The sequence below is a fragment of the Pongo abelii genome, chromosome 19, assembly GCF_028885655.2.
Source record: "Pongo abelii isolate AG06213 chromosome 19, NHGRI_mPonAbe1-v2.0_pri, whole genome shotgun sequence".
In the NCBI taxonomy this organism is placed as follows: domain Eukaryota; kingdom Metazoa; phylum Chordata; class Mammalia; order Primates; family Hominidae; genus Pongo; species Pongo abelii.
The window spans coordinates 54,077,344-54,101,295 of NC_072004.2; the positions used below are offsets into that span (position 1 = coordinate 54,077,344).

General features: G+C 38.6%; 1 protein-coding gene across 1 annotated transcript in view; it reads right to left on the bottom strand.

Annotated features, from left to right (window-relative positions):
• Positions 1 to 23,952, bottom strand: part of APPBP2 (amyloid beta precursor protein binding protein 2) — an 80,645-nt gene that overhangs the window by 3,970 nt on the left and 52,723 nt on the right. Inside the window, 8 exon segments of the mRNA NM_001131419.1 lie at positions 2,477 to 2,642; positions 4,891 to 5,081; positions 6,892 to 6,977; positions 11,259 to 11,383; positions 12,414 to 12,519; positions 12,598 to 12,665; positions 14,639 to 14,728; positions 16,900 to 17,068. Coding sequence (NP_001124891.1) covers positions 2,477 to 2,642; positions 4,891 to 5,081; positions 6,892 to 6,977; positions 11,259 to 11,383; positions 12,414 to 12,519; positions 12,598 to 12,665; positions 14,639 to 14,728; positions 16,900 to 17,068 — 1,001 coding nt within the window.

Sequence of the window (23,952 nt, forward strand, 5' to 3'; positions counted from 1 at the left end):
TGGCAAAACCTTGCCTCTACTAAAAAAATACAAAAAAATTAGCCAGGTGTGGTGGTGCGCATCTGTAGCCCCAGCTACTTGGGAGACTGAGGCAGGAGAATCACTTGAACCCAGGAGGTGGAGGCTGCAGTGAGCTAAGACCACGCCACTGCACACCAGCCTGGACGATACAGCGAGACTGTCTCAAAACAAAACAAAACCAAAAAAACAGTCTTTTGAAGAAATGGTCTTGGCTTAACTCTATGTCCATATGGGGAAAAAAAATTGATCCCTACTTCACACCATAAACGAAAACCAGTTTCAGGATTGTAGATCTAAATATAAATAAAGTTTCCTGAAGATAATTTTCTAGAAAAATATCTTTATTACTTTGGGTAGAAAAAGATTTCCATTTTTTTTTTGGAGACGGAGTCTTGCTCTGTCGCACAGGCTGGAGTGCACAGTGCGATCTCGGCTCACTGCAACCTCTGCCCGCTAGGTTCAAGCAATTCTGCTGCCTCAGCCTCCTGAGTAGCTGGGATTACAGGAGTATGCTACCATGCCCGGCTAATTTTTGTCTTTTTAGTTGAGACGGGGTTTCAGCATGTTGGCCAGGCTGGTCTTGAACTCCTGACCTCAAGTGATCCACCTGCCTCGGCCTCCCAAAGTGCTGGGATTACAGGTGTGAGCCACCACGCCCGGCTGAAAAGATTTCTTAAACAGAATACAAAAAGTGCTATTCACAAAAGAAAACACTGATGCAGGCTGGACGCGGTGGCTCATGAGGCCTGTAATCCCAGCACTCTGGGAGGCCAAGGCAGGCAGATCATGAGGTCAAGAGATTGAGACCATCCTGGCCAACATGCTGAAACACCGTCTCTACTAAAAATACAAAAAATTAGCCAGGCATGGTGGCGGGCACCTGTAGTCCCACGTACTCGGGAGGCTGAGGCAGGAGAATTGCTTGAACCTGGGAGTCGGAGGTTGCAGTGAGCCGAGATCGCGCCACTGCACTCCAGCCTGGGTGACAGAGTGAGACTCCCTCTCAAAAAAAGAAAAAAGAAAATACTGATGCATCTGATTACATTAAGAACTGGCTGGGCACAGTGGCTCATGCCTGTAATCCCAGCACTTTGGGAGGCTGAGGTAGGAGGATTACTTGAGCTCAGGAGTTTGAGATCAGCCTGGGCCAAGATTGTGAGACCTTGTCCCTATTGAAATAGTAAAAAAAAAAAATTAGCCGGGTGTGCTGGTGCACATCTGTAGTCCCAGCTACTCAGGTGGGCTGAGGCAGGAGGATCACTTGAACTCAGGAGATTGAGGCTGCAGTGAGCCCTGATGTGCACTCCAGCCTGGGTGACAGAGTAAGATCCTGTCTCAAAAAAAAAAAAAAAGAAAAAAGAAAAAAACTTCTGTTATTTAAAAGGCTCCATTAGGAAACAAGCAATAGAATAAGAGACGATATCTACAACACATGTAACCAACGAAGGTCTGTCATATTCATATCATATAAAGAACTTCTATAAGTCAATAAGAAAATGACAAGACAAATCAATATAAAAATGGGCAAGAGTTTTAACAGGCACTTCATAAGATGATGGCCATAGATTCCTTATTTTGATTTTGTAATAGTCCTGAAATGGAAATCCAAATGTTCCAAATGTTCATTAACTGTGGAATGGATAAATGTGGAATGGATAAATGATGACATCCTAATCCAACATATGGCAGTGACACGCAACATCACAGATTTCACCATTATTGTTCACCAATAAACCAGACACATAAAAATATGCATTGTATAACTTCATGAAGTTCAAAAACAGGTAAGCCTGATCTATGATGTTAAAGGTAGGAGAAGGGAGGGGGAGGAATGAGTGGGCAGTAACTGCACAAATAGTTTAAAATAACTACTTTTGCCTACACATGACACTCTACTGTCATACCTCTTACTACTGGCTTCAGTATCAAAAAAAGCACCTTTAACAAAATGTTCCAGATGGTTTTTGGGTGGTTCCTGAATATCCTTAGCAACTTATCCCATTTAAATCTATTTTATTTTATTAAATATTTTAGTATTTTATTTTATTTTATTTTATTTATTTTTTTGAGATGGAGTCTCGTTCTGTTGCCCAGGCTGGAGAGCAGTGGCACAATCTCAGCTCATGACAACCTCTGCCTTCCAGGTTCAAGCGATTCTCCTGCCTCAGCCTCCTGAGTAGGTGGGACTACAGATGCGCACCATCATGCCCAGCTTATTTGTTTTTGCATTTTTTAGTAGAGATGGGGTTTCACCATGTTGGCCAGGCTGGTCTCGAACTCCTGACCTCAAGTTATCTGCCTACCTCGGCCTCCCAAAGTGCTGGGATTACAGGTATGAGCCACCGCACCCAGCCCCATTTAAGTCTTTAATAACATTTTCCTTATACAACATATAAGACATGCTGACATGTTGATTTGTAATCAACTGACTAAAGAAAATTTAAATGTAACATACCAATTGCTATAGATCGCAAATAAAGTTTCTCAGCATTTTCATACTGATTCATGTCATAATTATATAAAGAAGCCAGATGTCCCACTGAAAGGGCTACTTCATAGTCTTCTTGACCAAGAAGCTGTTCTTTAATCTGAATTGCTTTGATGTGCATTTCTTCAGCTTCCTGAAAAACAATTATGCCATATCAATCATTATACTTTTTCTCATCTTAACAGTTCTTACCCAATGAGCAAAACTGATCTAAATGCCAAAGACATCTTATGAATGCCATAAGGTAATCAGATCAAAGAACATACTATGTTATTCCAAAAATTGCCTATGGGAAGCATTACAGAGTTTTGGAAACTGCAGATAAACTGATGACAGCAATAGTATCCTATGTCAAAAGTAACAAGTGAAAACTTATCCTGGTAATAAAAAATTGTTACAAGAAATTCACAACAAAGAAATTTGCAAAATTGTAAGAAACTGTTAGAAGAAATTAACAAATCATTCTAAAACAAAAATTACTTCCTTTGGTTAACACAGTTAACACAGTCCAAAATTTAGTTGAACCTTCTTAACAAGCTCTATATCATAATATGTTAATTTACATGGGCATACACTTTCATGTCATTTTTTGGAATTTTGACAATTTTTATTCCAACAAACTAAACTCAAGCTAATTGAGGGATATATAGGTTGCTTTTCAGATAAAGAAGACCTCTCACTCTTTCCTTACTGTGATCCCAAAATTAATAATATTAAGAATTTATAGGCTGGGCACAGTGGCTCATGCCTGTAATCCCAACAGTTTGGGAGGTCGAGGCAGGCAGATTGCTTGAGCCCAGGAGTTCAAGATCAGCCTGGGCAATAGGGCAAGACCCTGTCTCTACAAACAATACAAAAATTAGGCGGTGTGGTGGTGTGCACCTGTATTCCCAGCTACTTGGGAGGCTGAGGTGAAAAGATCACCTGAGCCCAGGGAGGCTGAGGCTGCAGTGAGCCATGATCACACCACTGTACTACAGCCTGGACAACAGAGTAAGAACCCATATTAAAAAAAAAAATTATAACTCAAAATTCTAAGACATTGAAGTTAGTCATATTTATTGCTACAACTGATAATACTTGCTGCAATATCTGACATTTCTTGCACACCTGCCATATGACACGCATTCTGCTAAGAGCTATACTTAGTATATACTAAGAATTATATATCAAGAACTATATACTAAGAACTGTTTGAAGTCAAGTATAGCAATCATATTTGTTTTTTATTTAAAATTTTTTTTCTTATCTCAAGCACTACTTTCATATATTAATCTTTTTTTTTTTTTTGAGATGGAGTCTCACTCTGTCACCCAAGCTGGAGTGCAGATCTCGGCTCACTACAATCTCCATCTCCCAGGTTCAAGCAATTCTCCTGTCTCAGCCTCCCGAGTAGCTGGGAGTACAGGTGCATGCCACCATGCCTGGCTAATGTTTATATTTTTAGTAGAGATGGGTTTTCACCATGTTGGCCAGGCTGGTCTTGAACTCCTGACCCTCAAATCTGCTGCACGCCTTGGCCTCCCAAAGTGCTGGGATTACAGACATGAGAAACTGAGCCCGGCCTCATATATTAATCTTTTTGGTTTGACATGTTTCCTAATTTTTACGATCCTGACTTTTTTTTTTTTTGAAGACAGGCTCTCACTCTGTCACCTAGGCTGGAGTGCAGTGGTGTGATCATAGCTCACTGCAGCCTCAACCTTTTGGGCTCAAGCCATCCTCTTGCCTCAGCCTCTGGAGAAGCTGGGACTACAGGTGTGAGCCACCATGTCTGGCTAACTTTTTCTTTTTTGTAGAGACAGGATTTCCCTATATTGACCAGGCTAGTTCTTGAACTCCTGGCCTCAGGTGATTGTCCCACCATGGACTCCAGTGCTGGGATTACAGGCATAAGCCACTGTGCCTGGCCCACGGTCCTGATGTTTAAATTTTATTTATATTTTGACTATTTTTTGTTTGTTTTAGAGATAGGGTCTCACTCTGTCACCCAGGCTAGAGTGCAGTGATGTGATCATAGTCACTGCAGCCTCAACTTCTTGGGCTCAACTCATCCTCCTGCCTTAGTCTTCCAAGTAGCAAGGAAGACAGGCATGTGCCACCACACCTGCCTAATTTTTGTAGAGACAGGGTCTCCCTATGTTGCCCAGGCTGGTCTGAAACTCCTGGTTTCAAGTGACCCTCCCATTTCAGCCTCCCAGAGTGCCAGGATTATAGGAATGACCCACTGTGCTTGGCCTATGTTGTTTCATATTCACTATCTTCTCAATTCCTTTGCAGAATAAGATAAGTATAATTTATTTGAGCTTACTTAATATTTATTATTTAAGATTCTATTTCATTACTTAAGAGAGAAAAATATAGTAAAAACATGTTTCTACCTTAAATTTTCTCATTGACTGATAAAGTCTTCCAAGGTTTCCATAGTGTTTTGCAGTCTGTACATTAAATTCTCCAAAAGCTTTTTTAGCTAGTTGGAGTGAAGACAGGTGCAAATCATGAGCTTCTTGAAGCAGCCTCTGTTCAGTTTCCTTATTATGACAGTCAATTGCAATCTCCTCTAAAATAAGTGCTAAAAAAGAAGGCAATAAATTAGCGTACTTCAAAACATCTACCAAAGCTAGTAAGAACATCTAATTTAAACTTAAATAATATGTTTACTGAATATATTTATATATGATTATGGTTTAGAACTGGTCAAGATGAAAGAATTCCACTTTTAACAAAAAAGTACACTTTTTGGCGGTCATTCTATTTTGCACAGTACATATATTCAAATTTAAGAAAAACAATGGTATAAACGATTTTGCAGAATTAGCTTCTATTTTAATAGACTGCTATACTTTGCTGATGTGAATTTGTTTTTCAAATTAAATGGAAGCACAAGGCAAGTTTTTAAAAGTCATGAAACTGTGTCAAGGAGTACCTAAGCACTTTTGAAAATTTTGAAACCACACTTTATAAAACATGACCTTTAAGCAAACACAGCTAAAAGAACTGATTTCCTCCTACTCATCTGACCAAACAAATCAGGCAAGACATTTCCATTTCAAAGCTCCATTCAAGACTTTCCAATTCTATCTAAAGTTTTAAGAATATACATATTATTTTACCAGATAATTTGATTTATTGGAAAACTGTCTATGTACACAAAGGTAAGAAAAAGATTTACTTCACTGTAGCATTTTTAAAAAGAAAAGGTTAAAAACAATTATAAGAGTCAAATAATAAAGGTAAGGTTAAATACATTAGAAAAAAGGATATATGTAGAGACACGAAAAAATGTCTGTAATATATTAAGTGAAAAAATCAGATTATAAAACTAAAAAAATCATTCATTTAGTTATCTTATTTGAAGTAAGAAAAGTCTAAAATAATATTCACCAAAATGTTGATTGAGGATTGGTGGGATTTTAAGGCAATTTATTTTTTCTCTTTTCTATCTAACATCATGTATTACTTGTGCAACTTAAAAAACACAAACCTAGAGGGAGAAAAAACTCAGTTCCAGAATTAAGGTAGAACATATCCAACACGCATGGAAATAACACATAGGTGACCCAATCATGTTAGCAAAATAAATGCATTACGTGAAAAAGCCTTGGTGGTAATCAGAAGAAAAGTTAAAATAAGAAATGGAAGATAGGGGTATTTGGCAAGAGCCTTGCAACATTCAGGGTAACCTGATATGAAGCTCAGGATAAGAATCCTGCACTACAAAGCTGAAGTTATGAAACCCATCTTCTATCCATGTTGTATAGAAACATTTGTATTATGCTTCCATGCAATCCTCAAAAAAATTAATGCATGCATGAGTGAATGACAAAAGGGAGATGGAAAAGAAAGAAATTCTGGCTTATAAATTTTTTTTTTTTTTTTGAGACAGAGTCTCATTCTGTTGCCCAGGCTGGAATGCAGTGGCACGATCTTGGCTCACTGCAACCTCTGCCTCCTGGGTTCAAACGATTCTCCTGCCTCAGCCTCCCAAGTAGCTGGGATTACAGGTGCACGCCACCACACCCGGCTAATTTTTGTATTTCTAGTAGGTGGGATGGGGTTTCACCATGTTGGCCAGGCTGGTCTCAAACTTCTGACCTCAGGTGATCTGCCTGCCTCAGCCTCCCAAAGTGCTGGGGTTACAGGCATAAGCCACCACACCCGGCCTATTAACAATGTTTTATGAGAGATGCAAACAGTCTTTCATTATGAACCACTGGAACCCCTTAAGTAGAGTTGTGGTAAAATGGCTATCTAGTAATACACAGACACCGTCTAATCCTGTGAGAAAATCCTCCAATCCTCTGAGAAAATAAACAAATACCCCTATTTTATACCATATATCATCTATTTTAAAATATCTGAGACTAGATTACAAAGGATACCTTTCACCCTCTTTGAAGACGCCAAAAGAAGATGATCTTCAGGTAGGATGTGGGTAATGATACCAATAGCTCTTTCTGCATGAAATCTGTAATACAGATAGATACAGTCTGGCATTTCTTTTTAGTTACAAATGATTTAGGAATTTTAAAAATCACAATCTGTAATATAACATTGATAGAAAGTACTTCTAAAACTATCTGTGGTAAAGATCCAGCTTTTTGTTTTAAATTTCCAATCTGTTGTAGACTGAACTTTTAATACCCAACAGACACTCCCATTTCCCTCAGAATGAAAGAGGAAGTCTTTACTACAGCCTACAAGACTCTACATGATCTTTCAGCCTGCTACTTCCCTGACCTCATCTCCTGCCATTCTCACACCAACCCTCTCCGCCTTCCCCTCCAGCCACACAAGCCTAGCAGTTTCCTGAACATGCAGAGCATGTTCTCACCCTGGCTTTACCCTCTCTGCAATGCTCTTCCCCTGAACATTCTCACGACTTGCTCCTCAGGTCTTTCCAGAACAGACCACATAAAAGGCCCTAAAAAAATTCACCATTGGCTGGGTGTGGTGGCTCATGCCTGTAATCCCAGCACTTTGGGAGGCTGAGGTGGGTGGATCACCTGAGGTCAGGATATCGAGACAAGCCTGACCAACATGGTGAAACTCCATCTCTACTAAAAAAATACAAAAATTAGCCGGGTGTGGTGGTGAACGCCTGTAATCCCAGCTACTCAGGAGGCTGAGGCAGAATCGCTTGAACCTGGGAGGTGGAGGTTGCAGCGAGCCAAGATTGCACCATTGCACTCCAGCATGAGTGACAAACACTGTCTCAAAAAAAAAAAAAATTTACCATCACTCTCTCAACTCTTAGCCTACTTTACTCTTCTTCACAACATGTATTCTTGCCTGACAAGTTTGGTTATTTGTTTATGGCCCATATCACCAAATAGAAGGTAAGCTATTTCTGTTTTATTGTCAGTTCCTTTCAAACAATGCCAAGCCTCCTCTCCCCCATCCTCCAGGTAACCACTAGTTTTCTCAAATCTGTCTTCCAATTTACTAATTCTCTCTTTTGTTGTAACTAATCTTCTGTTTAACTTGTCTCCTGAGGTTTTTTTTGGTTTTTTTTTTTTTTTTTTTTTTAGACAGGATCCTGCTCTGTCATCCAGGCTGGAGTACAGTGGTGTAATCATGGCTCACCGCAGCCTCAAACTCCTGGGCTCGGGTGATCCTCCCACCTCAGCCTCCTGGATAGGTGGGTTACAGGTGTACATTGCCATGCCCAACTAATTTTTTTGCATTTTCTTTGAAGAGACAGGGATTTGCTACGTTGCCCAGGTTGGTCTCAAATTCCTGGGCCCAAGTGATCCACCCACCCTGGCCTCCTAAAGTGCTGGGAGTATAGGCGTGGGCCACCAAGCCTGGCCCAACTGCTGAGTTTTAATTTCAATGACTATTTCCATTTCTAGCCATTTGTTTTATTTTTATAACAGCTCAAGATATAATTAGTATACCACACAATTCACCCATTTAAAGTGTACAATTCAATGATTTTTAGTGTATTTACAGAGTAGTATGCCAATCACCAAAATCAATTTTACAACATTTTCATTACCCCATAAAGAAACCTATGCCCATTAGCAGTCACTCTCCATTTCCCTCCAACTCCTCAGCCTAGATAACATCAATTTATATTCTGTCTCTACGGATTTGCCTATTCTGGACATATCACACAAACGAAATCATACAATATGTGATCCTTTGTAACTGGCTTCTTTCACTGGGCACAGTGTTTTCAAGGTTCATCCATGCTGTAGCATGTAACAGTTACTTTAAAATCTGCCCTTTTCCAGCCAGGCATGGTGGCTCACATCTGCAGTCTCAGCACTTTAGGAGGCCAAGGGGGGGCAGATCACTTGAGGTCAGGAGATCGAGACCAGTCTGGCCAACATGGTGAAACCCTGTCTCTACTAAAAATACAAAAATTAGCCAGGCATGGTGGCGCGTGCCCGTAACTTCAGCTACTCAGGTGGCTGAGACAGGAGAATTGCTTGAACCTGGGAGGTGGAGAGTGCAGTCAGCCGAGATCACGCCACTGCACTCCAGCCTGGGCGACAGAGTGAGAGATTCTGTCTCAAAAAAAAAAAACCAACACAAAAACAAAAAAACTTCCCGTTTTCTTTATGGGAATATTCTTCATTCTTTCTTTTATATTAGAGTTAACAAAGTTTTTCTGTAGAGGGCCAGATAGTAAATATTTTAGGTTGTGTTGGCCACACATTCTCTGCTGCAACTATTGAACTCTGGCTGCTGTAGTGTGAAAGAAGCTATAGAAAACACATGAATGAATAAGCAGGGCTATGTTCCAGTAAAACATAAAACTTTAATTTACTTACAGGCCTAGTTTGCCAACCTATTTTGTATCTTTAATCATATAAAGAACACATACTTTATAGCATCAACCAAAAAAAAGTTCTGGTTTTCCTTTTTTTTTTTTTTTTTTGAGATGGAGTCTCGTTCTGTTGCCACGCTGGAGTGCAGTGGTGATCTCAGCTCACTGCAACCTCCGACTCCCAGGTTCAAGTGATTCTCTTGCCTCAGCCTCCCGAGTAGCTAGGATTACAGGCACGTGCCACCATGCCTGGCTAATTTTTGTATTTTTAGTAGAGACGGGGTTTCACTGTGTTGGCCAGGATGGTCTCCATCTCCTGACCTCGTGATCCGCCCACTTCGGCCTCCCAAAGTGCTGGGATTACAGGTGTGAGCTACTGCGCCCGGCCAAAAAAGTTCTGTTAACTAAAGTTTTCAGGATTCTAATCCTGTTCATTATGTCTGCTGACTCAGAGGAAATATTTCCTTATGTTTTGTAATTTTTAATGGTGAGTTCATTTTAGGTAAAGCTTCGTCTATGAAATGTCTGTATAGTTTGGGTTGACAGATAATTATTTCCAAGTCTTGCATTTTCTCTCACAAGGCATCCCAGGAGAACCAGCAGCCCCAAAGTGCTTTCTAATATTTTTCTGTTTGCAGATCCTGATGCATTATCCCTAAACTCAAGAGTGGTATAGGTAAATAATTACGTTTTGTGAGGCTTCTTTTTGGGTTCAACTGTGACACCAAGCTCAGATGGCCAACTTTCCCTGTCATCTATTAATTAGATAGATGTCCACCTGCCATTTCCCTGGGGTTGTAGTCCTTTTTTTTTTTGGAGACAGAGTCTCACTCTGTTCCTAGGCTGGAGAGCAGTGGCGCGATCTCGGCTCACTGCAACCTCCACCTCCTGGGTTCAAGCAATTGTCTGCCTCAGCCTCCCAAGTAGCTGGGATTACAAGTGCCCACCACCATGCCCGGCTAATTTTTGTATTTTTAGTAGAGACAGCATTTCACCATCTTGGCCAGGCTTGTCTTGAACTCCTGACCTCAGGTGATCCACCCGCCTTGGCCTCCCAAAGTGCTGAGATTACAGGCGTGAGCCACCACGCCCGGCCGGGTTGTAGTCTTGACTTTGCTTCATGTGAGGGTTTGAGTTCTAACTCCCAGCCTCCTATAGGCTGTTTCTTAAACCAAGGTTACAGAAATCTCTAAACTTTCCCATCACCCCAGAGCAGTTATACCACAAGCCATACTTAATCCTTTAAATTTTAGTGTCCATTATTGGCCCTTGGGGGATTTCCCCCTCGCTCTTGCAAGCTCAGTTATATATTTAAAAAGACAATTGTTATTCAGTATTTCTATGTGTTCTCACCAAGAAGTTTTTAGGTTATTAAGTTTGCTACTGTATTACTCAAAAATTATTGAAGGAAATACTCAAAAGATAAGTTATATTCTACATGAAAACATACAAGTCTCAATATTAAATCATATAAAGGCTAAATGAATAACCTATAAATTAGTATGATTTTATTTATTTATTTTTGGAAACAGGGTCTCACTCTGTTGCCCAGGCTGGAATGCAGTGGTGTGAATATGCCTCACTGCATCCTTAACCTCTTGGGTTCAAGCGATTCTCCTGCCTCAGCCTCCAGAGAAGCTGGGATCACAGGCATGCACCAAAATGTCCAGCTAATTTTAAAAATTTTTTGAGTAGACAGGGTCTCAAACTCTTGGGCTCAAGCAATCTTTCCACCTCAGCCTCCCAAAGTGCTGGGATTACAGGCAAGTGCCTCTGCACCCGAAAACTGGTATGATTTTAAATGACTTCAAGAACATTTTAGGCATTCTGTTAAAGCTCCAGGAAGACAAATTCAATCTATAAAGTATATCAAGTACTATTATTAATGTAATAATAGTTCCCTAATGGGAAAAAACAAAATAAAACAAAAACAGTATTTCCTCCTTCAGAGAAAAGGAATGCGGAACTTACAGTGCATTGTCAAATTTCCCAGAGCTATACTGGTGGACATAAGAAGAGTAGGCCAAATCTTCATGAGCTGTTGCTACGTGGATATTTTTGCCACCAAACACTGACTGTCTAATGTCAAGGGCTGCCTGAAAGAATCATAAAAATATTTGTCAATACTGTAGAAAATACCATCTAGTTAAATTAAACATCCTAGTAATTTAAATATATATCTATATGCCTAACACCATAAAATTTTGAAGCCCAGAAAGTCCTGCTGTATTTAAATTACAGAACATGAAAGTCACCTAGAAGTCCTAAATTTCTGAAGATAGAGTTTGACTTAAAAGGCCACGGCTTAATAATAATAATAATAATAATAATAATTCCTATGTCTTGAGAATCAAGACATTGGGAATGTTTTTCTCTGTTTCCTTCTTCAAAAGTGAACCTTAGGCCAGGCGCTGTGGCTCACACCTGTAATCCTAGTACTTTTGGGAGGCCAAGGTGGGTGGATCACCTGAGGTCAGTAGTTCAAGACTAGCCTGGGCAACATGGTGAAACCACCTCTCTACTAAAAATACAAAATTAGCCAGGCATTGTGGCATGGGCCTGTAATCCCAGATACTCAGGAGGCCGAGGCACGAGAATTGCTTGAACTTGGGAGGCGGAGGTTGCAGTGAGCTGAGATTGCACCATTGCACTCCAGCCTGGGCGACAGATCAAAACTCTGTCTCAAAAAAAAAAAAAAAAGTGAACCTTAAAGTCAAGTATGCCTTGTCTACAGCAATGGCATAATACATCATTTACCTGAGAATGAGTAAGAAAGGCCTAAAATAATTATCAGCCATCTTTGTTACTACAAAGGCAGCTTTAGTGACATTTGCTAAATCAACAACAAAGATAAGCCATTACATGGGTAAATAAAAAACGGAAAACCACTCCCAAATATGAGCTCACAACCCAACAATTCCTTTCCTGAATGATTCTCTTTAATTCCCAAAGCATTAACTTTTACACCTTCTAGGTAATACTTAATAAAATAATGATGCAACCTATATTGGTGGGCGGGGTAGTTGTCAAAAAGTCATTTTTAGAGAGTGGTTTATACACCACAAACAAATACAGGTCAGCAAGTCAATATAGGTTGAAAGAAAAAAAGAGTAACCATTAACATACCTGATAAATTGCAACAGACTGACAGATATTATCTACATTGAGTAAGTAGAATCCATAATCTAGCAGTGTATCAGAATATTTTGGGTGTTTGGATCCAAAATGATCCCTATAAAAAGACACAAAATTATTAGGATATAAAGTATAGAGACAATTTAAAAGGATATTTTTAATATTAATCACCTACCGTGCCAAATACACTGCATGTTTAATTAACTGTTCTGCCTTCTTAAATTCACGTTTTACTACACAAGCCTAAAGATAAAGTGAAAAACGGTTAACTCTCAAACAGTTCATTAGTGTGCTAAAATACGTGTAGTTTATATATTCTGGCTATAATGGTTAATAAGAAAAAAAACCCTCCAAACATAAATACAAAGGTTCTATTTGTAATTTCTTTCCTTCCAAGTACTTAAAAATTCTATTATAAACAGATCTGTATATAAGCTGGGAAAATTATAAAGTTTAAAATTTTGACAGTCAGTCCTAGTACAAATCTGTCATAACAAAGTTACCTTACAAAGCTGGTATACCCCCATTTTCCCCTATTATTAAAATAAAACAATGGGGGCAGAATTTACCACAGCATTTTCTAAGGTCCTTATATCCCAGTCCTGGAGTGGCTTACAATAATCTTTTGTTATTTTCATTTAATAATTTTTAAATGCATAGAATTTCAAGTTTTCCTATTAATTCTTTTCTTAAGAGACAAGGTTTTATGTTGCCCAGGCTGGACTTGAACTCCTGGCTACAGGCATGTGCCACTGTGCACAGCTCTGTTATTTCTTAAAATATTTTGATCCACGATTATAGCTAGGCGTTTTTTAAAAACTCTAAATATAATTTGCATACAGAAATATAAATCTTGCGGTCGGGCACAGTGGCTCATGCCTGTAATCCCAGCACTTTGGGAGGCCGAGGCGGGCGGATCATGAGGTCAGGAGATCGAGACCATCCGGGCTAACACGGTGAAACCCCGTCTCTACTAAAAATACAAAAAATTAGCCGGGCGAGGTGGTGGGCACCTGTAGTCCCAGCTACTCGGGAGGCTGAGGCAGGAGAATGGTGAGAACCCCGGGGGGCGGAGCCTGAAGTGAGCCGAGATCGCGCCACTGCACTCCAGCCTGGGCGACAGCGAGACTCCGTCTCAAAAAAAAAACAAAAACAAAAACAAAAACAAAAAACAGAAATATAAATCTTGCATAAATATTATGTTGTCTTTATATTAAATATTCAATTATTTCAATTAATTAAAAACATAAGAATAGCCCTGTTCTAGCTCTGATAACTTAAATATTTATGCTGTTTACTTACTCTAAAATGACTGATTTAATAAATTTCAGAGAAATTAGACTCTCCCAGATCTATAATTTTGGAATCTATTTTCTAGTTGAATTTCCATAAGTAAAATCAACCAAAATGAAATATTCAAATCTGAGAAACTTCTGGGTAGAAGACTGTATCTGAAAAGTACATTAATGCTTTAAGGCCTCACTGCACCAAAGCAGTAGTTTTAAAATACTACTAAATGTCCTCTAAGAGTTAATGCAGGCCAACCGTGGTGGACCTGTAATCCTAGAACTTTTGGAGGCTTGCCTAGAACTTTTGGAGGCTCAGCTGGGAGGATCGCTTGAGTCCAGGTGTTTGAGACCAGCCAGGGCAACATAGTGAGACCCTGTCTCTATTTAAAATAAAATAAAAATGTAAAAGATTTAATGCATTTATTTACAGAATAAGAAAACACTAGAGAAAAATCAAGTAAGGACTGCCTAGCAAGTCAAGTATAGCAAGCTGCCTTGCTGTGAGACTGCAATACTATGACAAAGAGATTTAACACCAGGCTATCCTTTAGCAAAAAAGTGACCAAAGTTCACAGGATTTTGGCATAAGGAATTCTGGTTGCTATAAATATTTAAGAAAAACAAATACAAACTCAAGCCAGAATAGCACCCAAATACTACTTTGATCTGTACTTTAGTGCACTGAAACAATGATCAAAATGAATTATTTCACTGGTTTTCTTGGTAAAGAAAAATTAGCTAAAAATCTATGTGTGATATAGTTTTAGTTAGAAACCAGATTCCTAAAAATGAGCACAGAAACTTATAAAACAGACCTATGTCTACGGAGTGTACAAATAACTAAAATGCTAAATAACAGGTTAATTAAATAAACTTAAAGCCTGATAAATCCTATAATTCATTTAATAATTTTAACATTATATTTACCTTAGAAGCTTGTCTTAAGACATCTACCACAACTTTCACTGGTAAGCCTGCTGTAATTTCTTTCATTGCCTCGATGCACCATTTGTACGCCTAAAAAAATTATTTATAGAAGAGACAGAACTGTGGTAAATCAAGTTGACAATATTTAACAAGATGACTGCAGAATTTTTCTACAAGGACTTAAATAAGAACACACACAAAATATTTAGTTAGAATTTTCTGAGGCTAAACTTTCTTCAAAGTATAAATCTGTTATATTATTTTTACTCTTAATATCTACAGCTTGTCTGAATCAGACCTTGTGGATACATGACGTATTTTCTGGAAATCAGAGGTATGTTCTCTCTTGCCCAGAAACCTTTGCATACTGTTCCCTCTGCCTTAAAATACATTCCCCCTTCCTCCAACCCCTTAAACTCATCTGTCTTGCAGGGTTTCCTGTGTTTGCCTATACATTCCATCCTCCTACTGTAACATTTGTTATTTTATGTCTGAATTGTCTGTTTAGTTGAGTTCTTACTTTGTCCCAGCTACTATCCAAAGTATTTTATGTGCATTAACACATTTACCTGACAAAACAGCCCTATAAGATATGTACTATTAGGGGAAACAGGTGTAGAGAGGTTAAGTGGCAGGCAATGTGCTAGTATCTAGGTATGAAGTGGGAAACAAAACCAAAAATGTCCTTCCTCTCCTGGTGCTTAGTGGAAGAAATAAAAAAGGCAAAATAAATTATCTTAGGCTGGGTGTGGTGGTGCATACCTGTAATCCCAGCACTTTGGGAGGCTGAGATGGGAGGATCGCCAAGCTCAGAAGTTTGAAACCAGCCTGGGTTATAACATAGTGAGACTTTGTCTCTATCAAAAATCAAAAAAATTAGCTGGGCGTGGTGATGTGCACCTGTAGTTCCAGCTACTTGGTGGAGCTGAGGTGGAGGCTGCAGTGAGCCATGATCATGCCACTGCACTCCAGGCCTTGGTGATACAGTGAGACGCTGTCTCAAACAAACAAACAAACAAACAAACAAAGACAAGTGTGGCCATGTGATTTCTTTCCGCAATTAAAATATGAAAAGTGAAATGTGCCACTTCTGGAAGAAAAGTCCAAGAGCCAGCAGTACTTCTCCATGAAGTTTCTGCCCCTGTGCCCAGGCTGGTAATGTTCTAGACAGATATGTTCCAGATAGACCCAAAACCACACTGTGTCTTGATCAAAGCGTAGATATAACGTTAAGAACAGCCATAGCCATCTGAAGACAGGGATATATTATGAGCCAGAAAGAAACTTTTATTGTTCCAAGCTATTCTGGGGTTGATATTACCTTTGCATAGCCTAGCCTATCCTAACACAAAAACATGGTGCTAATTCATCAAACCATGTCTGTAAGATTTGTGTACTTTTCTGTAGATATGAGTGAAAAGCTTATTTATCACTAGAAGATTGAACTGTCAAAATTATCCAAGATTTCAACATTCCTCACCAATGTGCTGAGAGTTGCAAAGACATGAATAAGGCACAGTATAAACCCCTAAATCCAAATGTAGAAGGAAAATAACTGTCAGGCTGGGCATGGTGGCTCACGCCTGCAATCCCAGCGCTTTGGGAAGTTGAGGAGGGTGGATCACTTGAGCCCAGGAGTTTGAGTACAGCGTAGGTGACAAAGCAAGACCCTGTCTCAAAAACTACAACAAGAGGCCCATCCAAACAATTTAGGTAAACATTTGGTTAAATTAAAAGAAAAACAACAAAAGAAAGGGCTCTAAATTACACATGTACATATTTGAAATTCACCTCACAAATACTCCTTTTGTCTGATTTTTTATTTTTTTGAGACAGGGTCTCACTCTGTCACTCAGGCTGGAGTACAGTGGTATAAATATGGCTCACTATAGCCTCAACCTACTGGGATCAAGGGATCCTCCTGCCTCAGCCTCCCATGTAGTTGTGATCACCACAGGCATGTGCTACACATGCAGCTAATTTTCTGTAGAGGCAGGGTCTTACTTTGTTGCCTAGGCTGGCACCAAACTCCTGGGCTCAAGTGATCCTCTACCTTGGCCGCCTAAAGTGCTGGGATTACAGGCATGAGCCACAGTGCTTGGCTTGTCTGATTTTGAATTTTCCATTACAAATGTGTACTGCCTTATATAAACTTAATATGTAAAAAAGATCTGTAAGAAAAATAAGAGAAGACTATTTGATTTACCCTCGTTTTTATAGGTACTTATTGGTCAAAATGAAATGTACCTTAAAACACTTACCTCATCATAGTGACTTTTTGCAAATAGGAGTGCACACAATTCTCCATAGAGTGCAGCTTTATTTGCTTGCTGGCCATGTTTTGATAGTTTATCCATATATGTCTGAGCTAATTTAAATGTTTCTTCACCCAAATGATATTTGCAGTTTCCATTTCGCACATGAAGCAACCTATAAAACACCAATAACATTGCTCTATTTTTGATATTTCCAGCTTTGTAGACCTGATGACCTCTTACCAATCACCTGAATGACTTAAGGTAATTAAATGCAATCACAAGGCAGCATTTGAAAATAAGTGTGTGGCCCAAATTGGAGTTGACCTCATGCCCACAAAGAAGTACATGCTCTTTCCTGAAAGCTTCCCATAATTAATCTCAATTGTTGATTCCTTATCTTCTCTAAATATTTTATATATTTTATGTACTCAGCATGTACTGCATCTAAAAAAATGACATTTACTCTTTTTGTTCCAAATCCACAAGTAATACAGCTTCAGTATAAGAAACTTGGAAAATAATGAAGAAAATAAAATCGACATAAAATATCTTCTTTTCTTATTTTTAGCATAGTCTAACACTTGATCAGTTACGACTTACTTCATGATGCTTCACAATGTTCATTTTTTCCAATAAGATAAATTTACCAAAAATAGCAGTAGTGTCAACTATGTCTTTAAAAATCTTTATCCTCTATAGTGGAAATACAGAGTTCTTTAAACAAATTAACTGTACAACTATGCTGACTATTTAATGATATGCCAAAATAGTACAATGCTTTAGATCAGACTGGTCTAGATAGCAACAGACTGTGTATCTATATAGACTGTACAAGACAGGCAAATAGTGTTAGGACTGGACAAATATTTATTTATTTATTTATTTATTAAATGCTAGCTAGAACATTATGTTCATGTATCAAGCCAATACAACTTTCTGAAAATGCTCAGCCTGAGAAGGAACAAAGGTATAAAAGCTACTTAAAAGAAAACCAAGGATGGAGAGGTTAGGAAGTATTCCTCAGGAGCATCAAATCAACAGATACATAAAATTTATTTTTTCTATCTATATCACGAATATTAACAGATTGGTAACTTATAATGAGAAAAATTCAGACAATCTTTTAATCTCTATCATTCCTTTGTATAGTCAGGGAAACAGATTAACTTCAAAAGAACCAGGACTAATCAATAAAGTGATGACTACTATACAATGCCTGTGTGTATCCTCCCAACACGTACCATACAATTATCTGCAAAATCTATTACCATAAGCAGCTTATGTTCTAGTGGTGATAAGGGTATTAGTGTGGGCAAAGATACAAATACGTAAGACTTTCATTTAAGGATAAATGCCATAAAGACGATAAAAAAGTAGGCTAATATGATCAAAAGATTCTGAAAGGAGGTATTTAGGGTGGACAGGGAAGAATTCTCCTGAAGTAGTAACATTTAAGTTGACACCTAAATGATGACACTGTAGCCAGCTAAGTGAAGATCTGGTGGGGAGGCATGTTCCAAAATAGAAGGAACAGCAAAACAGAAGGAATAGCCCCTGAGAAGGGATGGGGGGAAATCCTGGCATAGTCAAAAGAACAGAAAGAAGGCCAATTCATCTAGACTATAGTGAATAAAAGATTATGTAAAGAGAAATGAGAAAGGAGAGATAAGCAAGATTTTATAGCACCTTGCCACCCGTGGAAAGGAGTTTTGTTTGCAACAGTAAGGGAGGTGATTTGACTTATGCACTATCTAATATAATTTCCTGAGATGTTAGAAATGTTCTATACTTGTGTTGCTCAATTTGGTAGCCACTAGCCACAGTGGCTACTGAGTATTAGAAATGTGCCTAGTGTGACTGAGGCACATTTTACTTTTAATTAATTTAAACTTAATAATCACATATGGTTAATGGCTACCATATGGGACAATGCAACTCTATCAAGAATGCTCTGGCTACACTGTGGCTATAGCAAAGCCAAGAGGGGAAGCAAAGCAACCAAGGCAGAAGATATTGTAACAGTCCAGGAAAAAAAGTCCTTGAGAAAAAAAGGATTAGTATTTGAAACACAGATTTGATAGCCAAATGGTTGAAAGAGAAAAACATGAGAAACCCATAGGTTGAAAATTTAGAGAATAAAAAGAACAGTGCTTCCTTCTCATTTCCACAATGCTAAGAATTTCCTTCCCAAAGACCTTCACTGTAAGTATTCTCCTGAAATAACAATCTGTAGAAATTATTTAGTAATTGGCACATGATGAGGTAACAAAATAAACAGTGTATGCCAGAGAGGCACAGCTTGATATTTTCTCCAGTCCCTGCTGAATGTCTATTTAAACAAAAGGGCAAATTAAACATATGGAGACTCTTTAGGTTCTGTGTGTCCATCTGGGCTGACACTAAGCAGTACATTGAATCCAAGGAACTTGTGGTCCAACTTATTATGGCCTAATTTTATCCCAACCTTCTGCCTAAGGAAAAGGCAGGTTCTCAAAATGTGGCACTACCATGTAAACACAGTATTTTACTTTCATAATAACATAAAATTATGTCTACCTGATCAACACCTATTGTCAAGAGCAATTACTATTTGACTGAACTATTCATTGTTTGAAATGAAAAATATACAAATGTGTACGTCATTAGTTTACTAATATATTTACCATAAGACTGAACATGACTAGTTAGAGCCTCATCAGCCAGACATGATGAAAGTAAAATACACTGAAAGTGAACCTAAAGGAAAAGAATTTCTCTCCTTCTTGTAAGTGTCTTTTTCTTAGAACTAGTTTATCCCAGCACTTTGGGAGGCCGAGGTGGGCGGATCACGATGTCAGGAGATCGAGACCATCCTGGCCAACACGGTCCCCGTTTCTACTAAAAATACAAAAAAAAATTAGCCAGGCATGGTGGTGCGTGCCTGTAGTTCCAACTACTCAGGAGGCTGAGGCAGGAGAATCACTTGAACCCGGGAGGCAGAGATTGCAGTGAGTCGAGAGCGTGCCACTGCACTCCAGACTGGCGACAGAGCAAGACTCCATCTCAAAAAAAAAAAAAAAATTGGAAATAAATGATAGCTTGAAAGGGGAGAGCTGCATAATGAAAATAAAGACCGGTATGGGTTTAAGAATTTTTTTTTACTATGGTGTAATATATACAAAACTTTGCCATATGAGCTATTTTTAAGTATACAATTCAGTGGCATTAATTATATTACCTATGTCATGCAACCATCAATACTATCCACTTCCAAAACTTTTTCATCACCCCAAAGAAAAATTCTGTAAGCATTAAGCAATAGTTTCCCCTTCTGCCTTACTCCTAAGTCCCTAGTAACCTTTAATCTGCTTTCTGTCTGTATGAATTTGCCTATTCTACATATTTCATGTAAGTGGAACCATAACAGTATTTGTCCTTTTGTGTCTAACTTATTTCACTTAGGATAAAATTTTCAAGGTTCATCCATGTTGCAGCATGTACCAAAACTGGCTGAATCATTGTATGTGCATATATGTAAATGCCAAATTTTGTGTATCTATTTATCTGCTGATGGATACTTGGATTGTTTTTATCTTTTGACTTGTGAAAAATTCTGCTATAAACATTAGCACACAAATATCTTTCGATTCCTTGCTTTCAAAGCTTTTAGGCATATGCCTTGGAGTGAAATTGCTGAGTCATACAGTAATTCTAAGTTTAGCTTTTTGACAAACTGCCAAACTGTACTCCACAGCAGCTGTACCATTTTATATTCCCAGCAACAGTGCACAAAGTTTCCAATTTCTTTTCTTTTCTTCAAATGCTCTCTCAGCAGAATCACTTGATTTCTTCTCATCCTTGCCAAGTTATTTTCTTTTTTTTTTAATTGTACCCATCTTGGTAGGAATAAAGTGGTAGCTCATTATGTTTGATTTGCATTTCCCTAATGCTGAATGACACTATCTTTTCATGTGCTTACTGGTCTTTTATGTATCTTCCTTGGGAAAATGTCTATTCAAGTCCTTTGTCCATTTTTTATTTTTAATTTTATGAGACAGAGTCTCACTCTGTCACCCAGGCTGGAATGCAGTTGCGTGATCAAGCTCACTACAGCCATGATTTCCTGGGCTTAAGTGATCCTCCCACCTCAGCCTCCTACGTAGCTGAGACGACAGGCCAGTGCCACCACACCTGGCTGATTTAAAAAAAAAATTATTTTAATAGAGACAAGGTCTTGCTATTTTTGCTCAGGCTGGTCTCAAACTCCTGAGCTCAAGAAATCCTTCTGCCTCAGCCTCCCAAAGTGCTGGGATTACAGGTGTGAGCCACCATGCCCAGCCTGCTCTTTATTAATTTATTAATTAAATTTTTAACAGAGTTTCGCTCTTGTTGCCCAGGCTGGAGTGCAGTGGCACAATCTTGGCTCACTGCAGCCTCTGCCTCCTGGGTTCAAGTGATTCTCCTGCCTCAGCCTCCAGAGTAGCTGGGATTCAGGTGCCTGCCACCATGCCCAGCTAATTTTCCTATTTTTAGTAGAGACGGGTTTCACCATGTTGGCCAGACTGGATTTTTTTTCTTTTTGAGATGGGGTCTTGCTCTGTTGCCCAGGCTGGAGTGCAGTGGCACGATCTCAGCTCACTGCAACCTCTGCCTCCTGGGTTCAAGCAATTCTCCTGCCTCAGCCTCCTGAATAGCTGGGATTATAGGTGTGCACCACCACACCTGGCTAAATTTTTTTTTTTTTTTTTTTTTTTCAGTAGAGACAGAGTTTTATCATGTTGGCCAGACTGGTCTCAAACTCCTGACCTCAGATGATCTCTCTGTCTCAAACTCCCAAACTGCTGGGATTACAGGTGTGAGCCACGGGGCCCGGCCTCATTTTTAAATTTTGTTGTTTGTAGTTGTAGTTCTTGGTATATTCTGGATACTGGAACCTTAATTGACATATAATTTGCAAATATTTTCTCCCATTCCATAGGTTGTCTTTTTATTTTCTTGATGTTTTTGATTTACAAAAGTTTTTATTTTGATCAAGTCCAACAAATCTATAGTTTTACTTCTTCCTTTCCAATACTGATGCTTTTTATTTTTCTTGTCGAATTTCTTCTGCTAAAGCTTCCAGTACAATGTTGAATACCACTAGTGAAAGCAGGCAACTAGGTCTTGTTCCTGATCCTATGGGGGAAGCTACTAGTCTTTCACTATAGAGTATGATGTTAATTGTGAGTTTTTCATAAATACTTTTTATCATATTGAAGAAGTTCCTTTCTATTCCTAGCTTTGTGAATTTTTTTTTTTAATCATGAAAAGGTGTTAGATTTTGCTAAATGTCTTTTCTGTGTCAACTGAGATAACTGGGTTTTTTTTTTCCTTCATTCTATTAACATGGTGTATCACACTGATGTTCTTATGTTGAACCACCCTTGCATTCCTGGGATAAATCTCACTTGGTCATAGTGTAAAATCCTTTTAATATTCTATTAGCTTTGATTTGCTAGTATTTTGTTGAGGATTTTTTCATCCATATTCATAAGAGATACTCGTCTGAAATTGTCTTTTTTGTGATGTCATTTTTGGTCTTTGGTATCAGGGTAACGTTAGCCTTTTAAAATGAGTTAGGGGCTGGGTGCTGTGGCTCATGCCCATAATCCTAGAACTTTGGGAGGCCAAGGTGGGCAGGTCACCTGAGGTCAGGAGTTCGAGACCAGCCTGGCCAACATGGCAAAATCCTGTCTCTACCAAAAATACAAAAATTAGCCAGGTGTGGTAGTGGGAGCCTGTAATCCCAGCTACTTGGGAGGCTGAGACAGGAGAATCACCTGAACCTGGGAGGCGGAAGTTGCAGTGAGCCAAGATCGTGCCACTGCACTCCAGTCTGGGCAAAAGAGTAAGACTCTGTCTCATAAAATAAAGCAAATAAAATGAAAATGGAAATAAAAACAAACAAAACAAAACAAAACGAGTTAGGGAGTGTTCCTTCCTCTGCAATTTCCTGGAAGAGTTTGAGAAGAACTAGTGCTAATTCTTTAAATGTTTGAGAGAATTCACTAGTGAAGTCTTCAGTCCTGGACTTTGTTGGAAGGTTTTTGATTATGGATTTAATTTATTTACTTGTTATAGGTCTCGTAAGATTTTCTATTTCTTCTTGGGGCATTTAGGTAAATTGTTCATTTCTAAAAAATTTGTCCATTTTATTTATGTTATCTAATTCGCTGGTGTTCAACTGTTCATAGGATTCTCCTTAAATCCTTTTTATTTGTGGAAGGTTGGTGGTAATGTTCCAAGTCCCATTTCTGATTTTAGTTATTTGAGTCTTCTATCTTTTTCTCTTTGTTAGTCTGGTATGGTTTTAATTTCAAGTCAGGGAGGATATCAGTGTGAGAGTGTTTCTTCTGCTAGAGAATGTGGAATCTGCACCCGACACCTCAAACCATGGCAGCAATCTTACAAGCACTGGAGAGCTAGCCAAAGAAATGACTGGTACACAAAGAATTAGCAGACAGATTGAAAGAATCTAGTTCCTTAATAACCTCTATATATTCAGAATTAACCTACCCTGGAGGCCCTGAACATTATACTGATTATCTTTTTATCAAAGTTTTTGTACTTTTAAGGTACACTGCTTATGTAGGTGGCTCTTATCTTATTTGCTACACATAGGTTTATGACCTTTTTGTGAATTATACATTCTATTATCAATATCCCTTTTGTATTAACTAATGACTTTTATCCTGAATTCTTCCTTATTGTTAGTATTATTCTTTTGGGTGTTTCCTTTTTATGATATAGCACTAGTTTTAATTTTTTAACCCTCTTGGTAACTGCCATCTTTAGGTAGGAGAACTGAGCCCAGTTACATGTATTGTGATGATAATTATATTTGGTCTAACCTTTTCATCTTATTTTTCACTTATCATAATCAGTTTGTTCCTCTATTCACTTTGCTTACATCTAGCTTGGTCAAGTTTCAAATCATTCTTACCCATATTCACACCACCCTAGTTTGGAAGTTCTATCAAACTTTTCTGTTACACAAGACATCAAATGCCCATCTCTAGCACTGATAATGTTTAAACT